The 16,235-nt window shown below is 34.0% G+C and overlaps 1 protein-coding gene across 6 annotated transcripts in view; it reads right to left on the bottom strand.

Annotated features, from left to right (window-relative positions):
* Positions 1 to 1,384: 1,384 nt before the first annotated feature.
* Positions 1,385 to 16,235, bottom strand: part of LOC149169851 (tobamovirus multiplication protein 1-like) — a 380,857-nt gene continuing 366,006 nt past the window's right edge. For 4 of the 6 annotated variants that reach the window (XM_089428835.1, XM_089428833.1, XM_089428834.1 and 1 more), the window contains 2 exons: positions 2,013 to 2,224; positions 1,385 to 1,816 (listed from right to left, as the gene is read on the bottom strand). In XM_089428835.1, coding sequence (XP_089284961.1) covers positions 1,643 to 1,816; positions 2,013 to 2,224 — 386 coding nt within the window. In that variant the 3' untranslated portion in view covers positions 1,385 to 1,642. Of the gene's footprint in view, positions 1,817 to 2,012; positions 2,225 to 16,235 lie in introns of those variants that run through there. The other 2 variants (XM_089428836.1, XM_089428837.1) reach the window with 2 other exon arrangements.

Genomic DNA, 16,235 nt, shown 5'->3' on the forward strand with positions numbered 1-16,235 from the left:
TTAATATTTGAAATTATATAATACTAGTTTGACATGTTGCTTTTTAATTTATCCATCAACTACAACATTTCAATCTTAAGCTGGAGATATACCAAACTTAGTGACATGCTGCTATTGATTTTTTCCTCTAACTACTACATTTTATTTTTAAGTTGAAGATAAAGCTTAGTGAAACATTCACTAATACTGCAAAATGATACATGATGTAGACACACCATAACAAATAAAGTGCTCATATATGCCTTATGCATATAGAATGTTGATGGGAACTCACTCCCTTAACATGACTTATACCCATAGTGTTGCTTTATTGTGAAAGGCACATTTACTCCACAAGACATGTTGGCAGCCATAACTAATTTTGGGAAAACGAGGGAAAAGGCATCAAGTTATTCGAAGTTCAGATATAAACATTGCATTGCATTATGAACTACTTTATTTGCCTAAATTTAAATCTCTTTCATCCTCCCCCGTGCATTATATCATATTTGAAATGATGATGCTCAACGTCAGCTAATTTTCATGACCACATGCATTCAAAAAAGTGTAAAAGATGACAATTATGTCATAATAGAGAGGAAATTCTTTTAATGTCAATGCATGCATATAGAGAGAGGGCAACATGTACTCAAGGAACTGGTCACTCACCTTCATAGTAATTAAATCAAATGCATATCCGTAAGACGTTTGAGAGCCATTCAAAGCTAATCTTTGGAGTAAGCCATGCTCATGAAGTGATTATGAAGCTTGTAATTCCCAACATGTATTAGAGAAAAATAAGGCAACGATGCATATCAAAAGCTCGTAAGTTGGGCTATCAATTACCCACTTACAAATTTACACAATTCCGCAACTTTTGTTCTCCCTATTCTTTGATTGGATATCACTTTCAAGAGTTAAGTCAGCCCTTCTCATGCTCGGAAAGTTTGATACGCACCTTGTTAACGTTTATAATAGACATGTCACACTGAATGTCCCCAATTGGGATATGAGAGTCACTTTTGTTAAAACTTCATTTTTAGATAAGTACAAATGCAGAAAATTTAAACTTCCTTGCACAAGTATATATAGCAATAACCGAGTAAAATTAAGAATGATAAGCAGGCCTTACTAATCTGATGCTTAAAGTATATAAAAATTGCAAGATAACTACTAATGAGGCAAATATAGTTTTCCTTCAATCAGTCTAGATGGTCATTCTCAATAGTCTCCAACGAAGAAAGTAAAAACAGATACAGGAGGCTACAAAGAATCTTTAATGATAGCTTTCCAATAGCCAGGGAAGCATAAATAACCTCCAAAATAAAATTTTAGCTGAAGAGATCAAAGTTAGCATAGCGGAAAAACAAGATTTGAGCAGAAAATGCTTGAAAGGAACCAAACATGAATAACAATATTTCAGTGCACTTGTAGATTATAAAGACGAATTACATCTGAGCCAGTTCATAGGAGTAAAGTCTGTGAATTTTGCATCCATCATGTTCAGACAAAGAAAAGACTACAATTAAATGTCAACTGTATCTCAGTCCATGAACTTTTGCTTGAAAATGCTCATGAAACCAGATCTTGGAAGCCCTCGCCAATAACTAATTTGATATTTCATGTGAACTTTATCCTTGGATTCACTTTGACCATCTCATTTTCACATTGGAAAAAATTGACTGCCGTCTCTTAAACTGTATGTAGTACTGTGAGGACCATCCCTTTGCACTTTAACATTATTATTTGCAATATTCCAAAAACAGACTTGCACCTTCGGGAAAGCATCAATGTCCAGATTTGAAAATTTATCTAGAGCTTTCTTGCCTGACCTGCCCTAAGCATAAGCACATGATTTCTCTTGTTAACAAGTACACATAACGAATGACCAAGAATAGATATAACTGGACCAAAAATATCTCTATTCCATGTTCAACTGATAATTGCTTAAAATGGGATGGTCATTCGAGGATAAACAAATGAACTTGAACAGTTATAATGAAACCAAATTTTGTATTTATTTGATAATTCACCTGAAAAATGTTTGAAACATGATGGTGGTCTTCAGACAAGCCAATCTGATCTTGTCCACTGTTTGTAATGATCCAATGCTGAACTAATGTCTCATCAGAAAGTAATTCACTATCTTCTACTGTTGAACTAGGACGCATACAAGTCTCGTCTACTGGCCGAGGTGGCATCTCTCTCAGGACCCATAATACAACAGCAGATGGGATTGCTGAACCTGGAAAATTAGGCAGGTCCATGGGATCAACGTCAAGATCCATATTCTACTCGCGTAATATAAAAAATAACAAGGGTTGGTGAGGAGATTGACACATCAAGTTTCTTCGCTATAAACATTGTTAACTAAAGAATATGTTTCTTTACCTGCTGTGGCATCGAAAGAATATAAGTTCATAACCTATAATACAACATTATTCAAGAAATCATTCAAATCAATTTCTTCTCATCCTTACAAAGTGCTCTGAACTGTAGCATACAAATAAACTGCAATGCAATTTTAAATTGTTAGTTTCTTGTACAGTTTTAGGATGAAACAAACTTTCATAGTGATTTTTTGCCATCTGGATGAATGAAACTGTGGCAAATATTTTAGCCCCCCTCAATCCTGAGAGTGACTCAGGGATTCCGCAATAATACTACACATAGTAGAACATTGGGTGTTGCATGATATCTGTCCAATGACAGTTACTTAGCTCTGATATGGTGGGGAGCTCTTCCCAAAACCACGATTTTTAGATAATCCAAGTAAACTAAAGGCTTTGGTTGCAGTGGAATGATATGAACTTTTAATAGCAGAGATATACGAGTTGAAATTTTCCTTGCAATTACTCGCTTATGGAAATTGCAAATAGGGAAAGCTGCTGATGACAACCTAAGACATCCTAAGAGCATCACAGTGCATGATTCGGGAATAACTAAGAGAATGGCTTAGATTTTATTATTTTAATCACCATTTAACGGATGCGACGGCTTACACTTAACAGAAGATATAGGTAAGAATGACTACCAGATTAAGGAAAGTACATTTAAGTCAATTCACCAGGTTCGGGTTCGAGTTCATGGACTTTGAAATTCGACAAGAAAATGCTTGACAATAAAATTCGACATTAAATTCGACGAGTGTAAAATTTTAAAATATATATTACAAAATTTAATACGTATTAAACACTTATGAAAATAACATGCCATATTGAAATGAAATTAGAAATTTAAATGAAAATAAAAATATAATTTAAAAATATACTAATTAAAAATTATAAAATATAAAATATAAGTAGTAATGAAATATAAAATATATGTAATAAAATTACACTTTTTGTGTGTGGGATGTTAGTTTAACCTTTGAATTAACATCGTTTTTTATTTACCTCATGCATTCCATTGCCAAAAGCTTCCTGTTCAATGGATCCCAATTTTAATTGGTTTTGGACTCAGTATGAATGAAAATTTTAAATGAGATTAAAAGTAGTTTATTGGATGGTTAGTTTTTTTGGCTTTTCACCTTTTGCAATTCAATCTTTTTATTACTCAAATTAATGATGAGCTGATCCAACTTTTTAGCAATCCTCTGGCTGAAAAAACAATGCCAAGGCACTGATGTTAACATATTACTGTAACTGTCTCTGATGCCTTGAAAACATTACGTTCCAAAATGAAATGTTTTTCCGATTCCACTGTCCCACAAGTGCAAAAAGCACACACCCGTTCTTCCCAAGCTTCTTTAGGTCTTTTCAACTAACTCATTTCCCATTGAAGTTGATGCGAATTACTTCTTATTTGAGCAATAAGAATCTTTGCTTTCCATGGAATGTTAGCTCCAATGTACTCTTTTTGTTGGAGATCACAAGTGGGGTTGAATTCCTGAACATAGTACTTCTTTCTACCCAATTTTTTCCCCATATACATTTACGAAACTTCTCCATAACAAAATTCTTTAACTTCTTGCTATTTGTGGGACAGGCATTAAGGTAAATATTCCATTTTTGCATCTATTTGTTGTTTTCTCTTGTCTTTGATTTCTTTCTTTCACTCATGCCCTCATTGAAGATATTTCTTTCTTTCACTCATGCCCTCATTGAAGATAACTTTAGGTCATCTACCTTCTCTCATTTGCTTAATTCTTTTAGGTACCTTATGAAATGCACCATAGCAATTGCTTTGATAGAGTATATCAGTAATTAGGTCCAGAACTGGTAAAATAGATCACATCAACCTGGGAGCGTTACCCAACTGAGTCCTCATATTAAATTTCAGCCTTTCAGTCTCCGGCAATGAAACCGCTTGGCGCTTGCTTGGAGTATGGTATTGATAATATGGTGGGTTACTAGATTCGAGAATGTGGCATCGAGTGGAAGGAGATAGTAGACTAGACTCGTGAGTGGGGCATTGTGTGCAGGGAGGTACCATATGCGGAGGGGAAATCTAGGCGGAGCCCCCCTTTTTCTTTCAATAATCTTTTAAGCCTTTAACGAATTCTATAAAAGTCAGACAAATTTTATGCCAAACCTAATGAATTTATTCAACTTGTCTGGAAATCCGGGGAATTATGAATTTCGATTTTGAAATTCCCCGAACCCAGTACTAAACAAGTTTTAAAACCTATGAAAAAAATGGATTTCAGGGACATGTGCTAAGTCCAATACAAGTTCAGAAAAGATGAATATTTTATCACCTAAGTATGAATTTTAACGAGACGACTTTCAATGAGGCCCCTTGTGTTGAGATCATATGATAGTGGATCTATGGTGAAACCTCCAATAAATCAGAATCCGACCAAGAAGCAAATTACAACAGAAATGAAACATGTAAATGACGAACACAAGAGAGCTCATTTAAATGACAGACACAAGAGTTATTGTTGTAATACCCAATCACATGAACAGAGAAGAACACGAGAGAAAGAGTGCCCCTAGGCATTTATCAAATAATCAGAAAGAGAATCAATTACAAATGAATGTGCTTTATTTATACACCTCCATTGGTGTGGGGTGACGGATTAAAAACAAGGAATACTTCCTAGGGACAGAAGTCAATATTTCACGTGTCAAGCACTGGACGTTTAAAACGCAGATTTGACTAGTGTTTGACATGTGCCTTCGCAGTGCCTTTATGTCTCAAACACCAGCATGCAAAAAGGATACTTCATGGGCACAAAAAGCAAATTTGACTTCATTTTTTTTCCCTTTCGATTATAAAGAAAAGCCTCTAAACAGTCTAGCATAGCATTGTGCAGGTGAAGAATAAAATTCAAATTATAAGGATTAATATTGATTTGAAGGCATCCTAGCGGCCCAAATTTGTCATTTCTCCAACAACATTTTTCTCCATTCATACCATAAAAACCATGGTTTAATCATCAAAGGTAGCTCGTAAAGGTCAAAGGAGAGGATAGAATGTCAGCGTTGACATTCTCCCTTCCCACCTTTAAAGTTCATCTATTGTTATTACTGCTCCACGTGGAGCTGCAGGTGGAGCCGTCCGCCCTGCAAATAACCTTGTTGTAGCGAAACGACAAGCTCAACAAAAGAAAGTGGAAGCATGTAACAAGAAAACAAGGGCCCGCTACAAAGCTTGTTGGGCAGGAAATATTGTTTGGACATGTAATTTCTGCTATGTTGAATTCAAGAGTTGTTACTATCACGTTAAGGCCCATTTCTTGGGCGTTAAGTTACCAGGATTCGGATTCGAATCGACTTGATTTTTGAAAACCTAGGATTAGAGACAGCCAAGAAATAGCAAGTACAATTGATATAAATATATTTTTATAATAAAATTTTAAATATATTATATATATATCTACATTTATAATATATAATATTAAATATTGATATTGTGGTTTAATGGATTAGCTTGAGTGGTTGACTCATATGATTTGCATTTGGTATCAAGTCATTTAGTACCAAGTCCTGGTTGTTTATACGACATGTTAATGATAAATATATATAATCAATGACCAAATTTATTGTGATTATTATGAATTAGTTTAGATCCATCTTAAGAGGGATTGATGATGGTGGTGGTGGTGGTTAACATCCACTGAATATTAAATATTGATATTGTGGTTTAATGGATTAGCTTGAGTGGTTGACTGATATGATGTGCATTTGGTATCAAGTCCTTTAGTACCAAGTCCTCGTTGTTTATATGACATGTTAATAATAAATATATATAATCAATGACCAAATTTATTGGAATTATTATCCATTAGTTTAGATCCATCTTAAGAGGGATTGATGATGATGATGGTGGTGGTTAACGTCTACTGAGACCAAACTTTGGTCTATCGGACCTAAAGAAACGAATTATTTAGTTTGATTTAAGATTTTATTCCCATGCTCAAAAAGCTTGGAGAGAAGCCTTCCGAGCTCATTGCAATTTTGCTAGGAAGGTCAGTATTGCAACAAAGATTTTGAAACTGACATCTAATGTGGTTGTAGGCGGGGCACTCTAAGAGGAAGTAATTTTCATCCTCTATGTTCGTATTCTCACAGAGATGGTAGAACCTTTCCCTCCATGGTGTTTTAGGAACTATCCAACAACCCGTTTCACTATGGAGCTCATGAGAGTTCGTTCTAATCTTGGCTATATTAAATATCTTGGAATACAAACTTTTTTTTAAAGTGAAAAGAGATTTGATGTTTCTAGGCTCTAGTAAATCCAGAGTTAAAATGAATCTAGGTTGGTTTAATTCCCCCTTCAAATAGGTTAGATTCCACATGAAGTTATTTTTATTTTAACTTCATTTTTTTTTTTTCTTTTATTTGAACTTTTCACGTATTGTTATTTTTATTTTATTTTATTTTATTTCACATAGTTAAAAAATAATAATTTTATTAAAAAAAATTGCCGGTGGGTATACTTAAACCACTACTGTTGGTGCAGGATATGAATTTGGGTATAGATATTTTTTAAAATACAAAATTACATTTTAAAATATTATATCAGAGTTATTTTTATTTTATTTTATTTCACATAGTTAAAAAAAATAATAAATTTTATATATATATATATATATATATATATATATTATTTTTTAAAATACAAAATTACATTTTAAAATATTATATTTAGACATTTTAAAATATCATATTCAAAATCTAAACTACTGTACTTTAATCTTATTTTAATTTATGATTTTATTTTATTTTATTTCACATAGTTAAAAAATAATAATTTTATATATATATATATATATATATATATATTATTTTTTAAAATACAAAATTAAATTTTAAAATATTGTATTCAGAATCTAGAGTCGACATACTATGGATGGTAAATTGACTACTGCACTTTAATCTTATTTTAATTTGACTAAGTCAAAACGTTTAACAAACAAGATAGAACATGACATTAGAGAGCATTCTAAGCAATAAACAACAATAGAGTTTATAGGTTTTGTGTCCATGAATTTCGTATCAAACCTAATAATTAAAGTAGCATTAATTATTTTATAAAAGTTGAATAATAAACTTATGATAAATAACAATAATTAAATAATAAGATTATAATATATAAAATTTTAATATAAAATACAATCTATAAACTTTAAAATATATACATAAAAAAATTAATAGATTTTAAATAATTAATTTATAATACATATGCACAACAAAATATCAATTTTTTAATATTTTGATTTAGTAATTTATAATATACATATAAACAATAAAAATATTTTATTAAATTATAACATTGTTAAAATATGTTAGATCTAAGACTTTTGTGATCCATATTGTAAACAAATGTTTTTCGTATTAATCACATCATTAGGATTTGGTTGATGTTTCGAACCAACTAATATGGTTTATCCTCAGGGCAAGGTGAAAAAATCAATTGATCTTCAAAAATAAATAGCATAGATGCATCATTGCCCAGAGTTAGCGGTTGAAAACTAGCAGTTAATGAATTAGTTATTAGGGTAAAAAAAAAATATTCTAAATGGAGTTGTCTTTAGTGCGACATTTTGGACTTTCCAGTTCCGGAATCTGGCGAAAAAGATTGAGGTGAAATCTTGAGTTGTGTTATTTAAACTGGTTCTTTGATTGTAAGAAATGCAACATGAGAAGAAAACCCCATGCTCTCGACAATCACTATTAAGGGGAAAAATTCTTCTAACACAAGAAAATTGTACTATCTTCAAGACGATGTTAGAAAGATTAATTCAGAAGGAGAAAGCCGATTTCAAAAGCTTCAACAATCATGAGTTAACAAATATAATTCAAAGTCACTTCAGAAGTGCAAAAGAGCAAAAAATAGGAAATCAGAATCAAGTTGTTTTCCAGTAAATGCTTGGTTTGATGGGGAATGCAAAATGGTAAGGAGAACCTTGAAAAAAGCAAGAAAGGAGAAGATGAATGTAAAGTTATATAAGCAGATACTAAAAAGGAAAAAAGATGAGTTCATGGAAACAAGGAGAGAAGAGATAATATATTTAAGCAAAAATAATCCAAAGCTTTTTTGGCAAGAACTGCAACCAAGGAAGAAACAAATTGCAAACAATATTACAACCAATCAATGGTTTGAATATGCAAGACAACTCTATGAGAAAGAATCTGAGGCGAAGTCCCCCCCTAGGATCAACACAAATTCAAAGCTCTTCACATTACAGGAGGTGGAAAATGGAATTAAGAAGCTGAAAATAGGAAAGGCAAAGGACTTGGTTGAACTTCACGCAGAGTATCTAAAATGGGGAATGAATGCTCTTGCACCGCACATCATGGAATATTCAACAACATCATTCAACAAGGATTCCCAAGAGACTCGACAACTAGCCTAGCAATGCCCCTTTTTAAAAGTGAAGACATTAATAACCCATCCAACTATAGAACAATTATGATCAATCCTTTGTTTGCAAAGCTTTTCAGTAGCATGGTAGAAGACAGAATTAGTAAGTGGGTAGAAGAAAAAGAAAAGAGGGCAAGATGACAAGCGGGTTTTAGGCCGAAACATTCTATAGTGGATCATGGCATCACGTTGAGAGACATTGTTGAAAAAGTTTGGGAGGACAAAGAAAATGTATTTTGTTGCTTTGTTGACTTCAAAAAAGCATTTGACACAGTCCCTAAGGACATGTTGTGGCGTAGAATGGAAGAACTTCAAATTCCTATGCATTATAGAGCCGTTGTCCATAAACTTTATGAAGAAGAAGTCAAAATTAGAACCTCAGCAGGTATTTCAGAAAGCTTTATAAGTGACATTGGAGTCAAGCAAGGTTGCCCTCTATCCGCTACTCCTTTTGGTCTATATATTGATAAATTGGAAGAGTGACTAAATCTGCAAGGTGGAGATAGTGTTCGGTTGGGGGAGTTTGTGATAAAACTTCCTTTATATACTGATGATATTGTATTAATTTCTAAATTGGCCCATGGATTTCAAATGCACTTATATGCCCTTGAAAATTTTTGTAGAGCAGCGGGGATGCAAGTCAATACTAGCAATACCAAAATAATGATTTTTTCTAATAAAAGGAAGCAGAGCCAACATACTTTCTTCTTTGAAGACAACATTCTTGAAGAAGTAAATAAGTACAAGTACCTTGGGATTGATTTCAACAACAAACTCAATTGGGAGCACTGCAGAAAGAAAAGAATTTAGGAGGGTGGAAAACATTATATGCTCTTCGAAACAGATGTATAGAGACATAGTTATGGGATTAGAAAACGATTAAAGTGATTTTTAGATTCCTAGTTTGTCCAGTGATGCTATATGGGTGTGAATTGTGCGCTAGCAGCACCCCTGTCTCAAAATGGAAACAAATTGAGAAAATCCAAAAATGCTTGATCATGAGTAAGTTTAAAATAAAAAGTTCAGTACCTTATGAGATAATGTTGAGTGAAACATGAGCAACTCCCATTGAAGCAATTGTTATGGTACGACTCATAAGATAACTAAAAAGAATTGAGCAAATGAGAGTAGGTAGATGGCCTAATGTTATCTTCAATGAAGGCATGAGTGAAAGAAAGAAAACATGGATGAAACAAAACTACACATGGATGCAAAAATGGAATATCTACCTCAATCTCTGTCCCACAAATAGCAAGAAGCTAAAGGATTTTGTTATGGAGAATTTTCGTAAAAAGGTATGGGGAAAAGAGTTGGGTAGAAAGAAGAAATATTACATTGAGGAATTCAACCATACGTGTGATCTACAACAAAAAGAGTTCATTGGAGCTAACATTTCGTGGAGGGCAAAGGTTCTTATTGTTCAATTAAGGACCAACTCACATCAATTTCAGTGTAAAACAAGACGGTGGAAAAGGCCTAAAGAAGCTTGGGAAGAACAGGTGTGTACATTTTGCATGTATGGGGTTGTGGAATCGGAAAAACATATCATTTTGGAATGTGATGCATTCAAAGACATCAGAGAAAGTTATGAGAACATGTTAGCATTAATTTCTTGGCATTGTTTTTTTAGCAAGGGGATTGTTCGAAGGTTGGGCCAGCTCATCATCAATTTGAATTAGAAAATGATTGAATTGCAAAAAGAAAAAAACAGGGAACTAATGGTCTCATAGACTATTTATAGTCTCGTGGACCTTAAAATATCATTTCATTTCATTTATATGGATTCAACACCCTGGAAAACCCGTAGGGCACTTCGATTGTGCAGGGATTACACATCAAACTTGTGATTTCAATAAATTCCTATTGGATTTTAGAGAAATTAGACCGGAAAACCCCACAGGAAAAGCTTCCAAAAAGTCGAACTAAAAACAACTCGATTCTAAATAAGTTGTTAGGAATTATTTATTAAATTATTATATGTTTAGTTATAAAGTAGCTGTTAGGAATTTATTTATCATAATTATTAATTTTTAATATAGTAAAAATAATTACTAAATTAATTAAGATTATATTACAAGGGTTAAGAATTGGTTACACAATATTATTGATTTATAAAGTAGTTGTTAGGAGTTTATTTATTTATCAAATATATATATATTAATTCTTAATATAGTAAGAATAATTCTTCAATTAATTAAAATAATGCTATAAAGGTTAAGAATTGGTTCCAAAATATTATTTATTTATAAAGTAGCAGTTGGGAGTTTATATATTTTAATTAAGAATTAGTTACAAAATATTATATATTTATAAAGTAGTCACGAGTTTAATTAATTATTTAATCATATTAAATAAATAAACTTATAATATTGCAAAAATTAAATAATAATAATAAGGATATAAGGTTAAGAAATGGTTACAAAATATTATTTATATATAAAGAAGTTGTTAGGAACTTATTTATTTTAATTATATTAAACAAATTAAATTATAATATGCAAAATCTAAATAGTAATAAAGTTAGAGGGGGTCATAAATGGTAAAAACAAAAAGTAAATAATATTACAAATAAATAATATTTAGAAATAAACTCTAAGAACTTCACATATTTATAATACTACAAGGGTTTAAAAAAAGGAAGAGCTAGGGGGTGGAATCAAGAAGAGAGGGTCGCAAAACCAGCTGTTACTCAATTTCCAACCACAATCCTTGTTAAGATTTCTCAATCTCAATAGCCTCTGTAAGCTTCATATGGTGGAAGTGATCAACCCTAACAATGACTCTGGAGTCCTCAGTACAAACATGGTGTTTGGATTTCTCCGCATGTTCAGCTAGAGCCGATGAGCGGGAACGATTGTGCCTAATGTCTACAATGTGCTCATGGATTCTCTAGTTAATGGACCCACCCGTTTCTCCAATATACAGAATACCATAGGAACAAGGAACCAAGTAAACACCTTTCATGTCCTTAGGATCGACAGGGTCTTTAACAGATCCAAGAGAATTTCTAATGGTATTGAGAGGTTTGAACGAAGATGAAACATTATTCTTTCTAAGGATATGGGCAATCCTGTCCGTGGTCCCTTGGATAAATGGGAGATGAACCTTGGAGATAGGATCAACACGAGTAGTTTTAACTCTTAACCCTTTACAGGCTCTTTGAAAGGCCTTGAAGTGTTGAGTTTTGCTATACCCATTATTTTTAAAAACTTCAAGAAGCTGAGGCTTCTCCTGTTCCAGGTGGTTTTCATTAGGGATTCTTAGAGCACGGTAGTAAAAGTGCTAAGAATACCATATTTTTGAGCTGGAAAATGATGAGAACTAGCATGAAGATATTGTCCCGTGTGATTTTTTTTGCGCAAAACTTGGTGAGAAATGGAACCATCATCCATTCTAGAAAGGAGAATGTCAAGGAAGGGAAGGCACCCATCCACCTCAACTTCCATCATGAACTTGATGGAGTCTGATTGGGAATTAAGGTGGCTAAGAAACATATCCAACTTCTCACATCCATGGGGCCATATGACACAAGTATCATCAACAAACCTCTTCCACTTTTTAGGGTGAAATTGAGCTGAGGCTAAGGCCTTGGTCTCAAAATATTCCATAAATAAGTTAGCAACTATAGGGGAAAGAGGGGAACCCATCGCAACACCGCAAGTTTGCTCATAGAACTCACCTTGGAAACTGAAGAAAGTCGAGGTGAGGCAAAGGCCAACTAATTTGGCAGTGTCCTAGTCAGTGATCCGGTTTATAACACCAATAAAATATAAAATAACATTTCTAAAATAATCTAAATAAAATATAAAAAATATAACAGCTTTACAAAGTTATAGTTAAATTGATGTAAATAAAATATAGCTTACTATAAAAGTATAATCAAATTAATGTAAATAAAATATAACATATTTATAATTAAATTATAATGTTATAACACATCTAAAATATAAACCATGTAAGTATACGAATTCAAACCTCTGAAACTTATGTAGGACAACACCCCACATATAAATAAAAAGCTTGGACGGGCGTCATACGACCAAGTTTGTAGATCCAAGATCTACAAAAACATGATATTAATACCAACTGCCGCGTGGAATGTATCATCATGGTCGTCACTCTTATGCATATCTCTTATTCGCTGCACATACTGCCTGAGCTTCGAACGAGCAACCATCTTGTCGGGTCGAGGCATTACCGGGATATAGTAACTCGTTAAGATCTGTTTTTTTTAACGAATCCAGGTGAATCCGGATCCGAATCCGTTTATGAGCTAGTGATTCATGGATCCATTTCCTAGGGTGGACAGATCTGAAAACATAGACATTAGGGAATGTTATCTATTACAACAAAATCTAGCAACATGAAGTCTCGAGCATTAAGGGGCTTGTCTTGTACAACTCAAATGCTCTTACTTAATGTTTTGGGCATTCTAACATGGATAAATGGGTTACATGGATGATTGACTGATCTTAACTATAAACTTGTTCTTTCACCTAACTAGGGGGGGTAGTCATTGGCCCTAGTCAAGTGGGACCACCTCTAAGGCCTTACGGTTATAGGAGGGACACTACTTGGAAACTTGGATTGAAATATCTTGTCCATAACCATTCTGTACTTAACACCTTTCATCATTCTCTTGATGTCACATCCATTATTTGAGTTTGCTATTATAGGTTCATTGGGATTTCGCACCCTCACATCCACATCCTTGCACCAAAGCTTAGAAAATTTGCCTTGGAGGTTGATGCAGCTAAAAAGAAAGATAAAAGCATAATATGGCCAAAACAAAATAAAAGGGAAAGATAAAATGCAAAAAAAGGTCAAGACAATAATTAGCGCATGGACAAAAGCCTAGCATGAGTTCTACCCCTTCATTATCCATCACCCAGTTCCTGTGCACTACATGCTACATCAGATAAAAAAGGAACCCTTACATGTCCCAACCCTAATGAGTGAGAAACCAACTCATATTTAAGGGGTAAATAAATGCTACATCATTAAAAGCAAGCTTGGACACCTAAGCTATGCTCCTTATCAGAGCATTATCGAAAAAAGTAAGAGGCACACTAGAGGGGTGGAAAAAGCAAGCCAAGAAATGGATGACTCATGCCTCCATGATAGCCCCCTCCATACATTTATACACTCCAGATGATGTACCTCCATTAGCTAGTCGCATGGCCATGGCACAAAGTCATGAAGCCTTTCCCCTCCATTGCCACTACTATCATAAATACCTATGAATTGAAGGTTTGACCATGGACATGTCACCTCCCCTTAGGGGTTGGAAGCACCTAATAGGGTTGACCATCTAGCCACCCCTAAAAAGGTAGGGAACACTTTATGAGACTTGGCCTAGTTATATATTTGAAGGTGATCTCGATTTTAAGTCTTATTAGCCCTTGACAATTAACTATGGTCCACTATGATGCATATATGGTCATTGTCTCTAATGAATGGTTGCTTTCGCTCGAGTTTGAGATGGTTTCGCCAATTGGTCCTTCATAGATCAGCAAAGGTCTTGAGGGCATACATTTCATGCTTGTACTCTACATGATGCCCAGGCCATACCACATTTCTAAAGAGCAATGATGAATTTGCAGTTGTAGCGTTGCCCCTCCACAGTAAAGTGTTGGGCACCTTGACGATTCTAGCCAGTGTTGAAAATATCGATATCGACAAAAGATCGGTGAGGGTTCTGAAAAAATCTTATCGGCAATATCAGCGAAAATATCGGCAAACATAAAAAATCATTTTTTTTTAGTTTATTTATTTTTAATTTTTAAATTATTATTATTATTATTATTATTATTTTTAATTTTATTTTTTCCATATTTTTAAACATCCCCGATATTTTCAAAATATGGTGATATTTAGCTGATATTTTCAAAATGGAAAATATCGCGATATATCTTTTTGTCGAAAATATCGCCGATATATTGGTGATATTATCAACATTGGTTCTAGCTGTTGATTGACACCTCAAAGCACACCTAGATGCCAAAACACTAAGCTCACTCTGCTTGGTGTTGGAGGTTGTTGATGATGTACCCAACAGACACAACATGCCCCTAGGCTAGCCTTGACATTGTTTGATGGCCATGGCTTGATCCACAGTCCACATGATGATGGTCATCCCTAGGATGACTAGGGACGAGTTGTACCAACTCATGGAGCCCTAATGTTTGAGAGAGATTGCACCATGTTGCCTTAATGGACGCCTTGGAGATGGCACAAGGCACCTAAAATTGGCTTTTGACATATGAAGACATTTTGAGGCTTGATTTGAGGGCTTCCCCTCAATCTCTTGGTTGATTATGATGATTGGAGATGGATTTTGCCCATTAAATATATTTTTGGAGCTTTATTTTCCCTAAAAGAGGGCATGGCGTCTTGCTTGAGAGGAGTTTCAACCCACAAGTGTAGGAAAAGGCACTAGGGATCCTTTTGTTGGTAAAAAATTACAAATACTCAAATATTTTCCTTGCTCTTTGTTTCTAAGTACTACAAGGGAAGTTGCTGGGGCTATTTTGTAGGGGTGAATTCAATTAGTGCTTTCTTGGATAGATCTTAGAGCTTAATAGGCTTGTATTTTACCTTGTTAATCAATTTTTACTCAAAATCTAGCATTTTACATGGTTAATTTTTCCCTAGAAGGGTTGATGACATCATCAGCAAGGCATGATTTTTTTATTTCACTCATATACCTTCATTGAAGATAACTTTAGGCCATCTACCTTCTCCCATTTGCTTAATTATTTTAAAGTACCTTATGAAACACACCATAACAATTTCTTTGATGGAGTATATCAGTAATTTTTTTTATTTCACTCATATCTTCATTGAAGATAACTTTAAGCCATCTACCTTCTCCCATTTGCTTAATTCTTTTTAAGTACCTTATGAAACACACCATAACAATTTCTTTGATGGAGTATATCAGTACTTAGGTCCAACAATCGGGTGGAATAGATCACATCAATGTGGGAGCGTTGGCCAACCGAGTTGTCATATTAAATTTCAGCCTTTCAGCCTCCGGCAATGAAACCCCTTTTGCTTGGAGTATGGTATTGATAATATGGTGGGTCACTGGATTCTAGAATGTGGCATCGGGTGGAAGGAGATAGTAGACTAGACTCGTGAGTGCGGCATTGTGTGCAGGCAGGTACCATATGCGGAGGGAGGGGAAATCTAGGCGGAGCCCCCCTTTTTCTTTCAATAATCTTTTAAGCCTTTAACGAATTCTATCAAAGTCTGACTATGCCAAACCTAAATGACTTTATTCAACTTGTCTGGAAATTCGGCGAATTATGAATTTTGATTTTGAAATTCCCCGAACCCAGTACTAAGCAAGTTTTAAAACCTACGGAAAAAATGGATTTCAGGGATATGTGCAAATTCCAATACAAGTTCAGAAAAGATGAATATTTTAAAAGTAAGAA

The sequence above is a fragment of the Pinus tabuliformis genome, chromosome 4_2 (genome assembly GCF_031772625.1).
Source record: "Pinus tabuliformis cultivar Carrire ecotype Pingquan chromosome 4_2, CPIR1, whole genome shotgun sequence".
In the NCBI taxonomy this organism is placed as follows: domain Eukaryota; kingdom Viridiplantae; phylum Streptophyta; class Pinopsida; order Pinales; family Pinaceae; genus Pinus; species Pinus tabuliformis.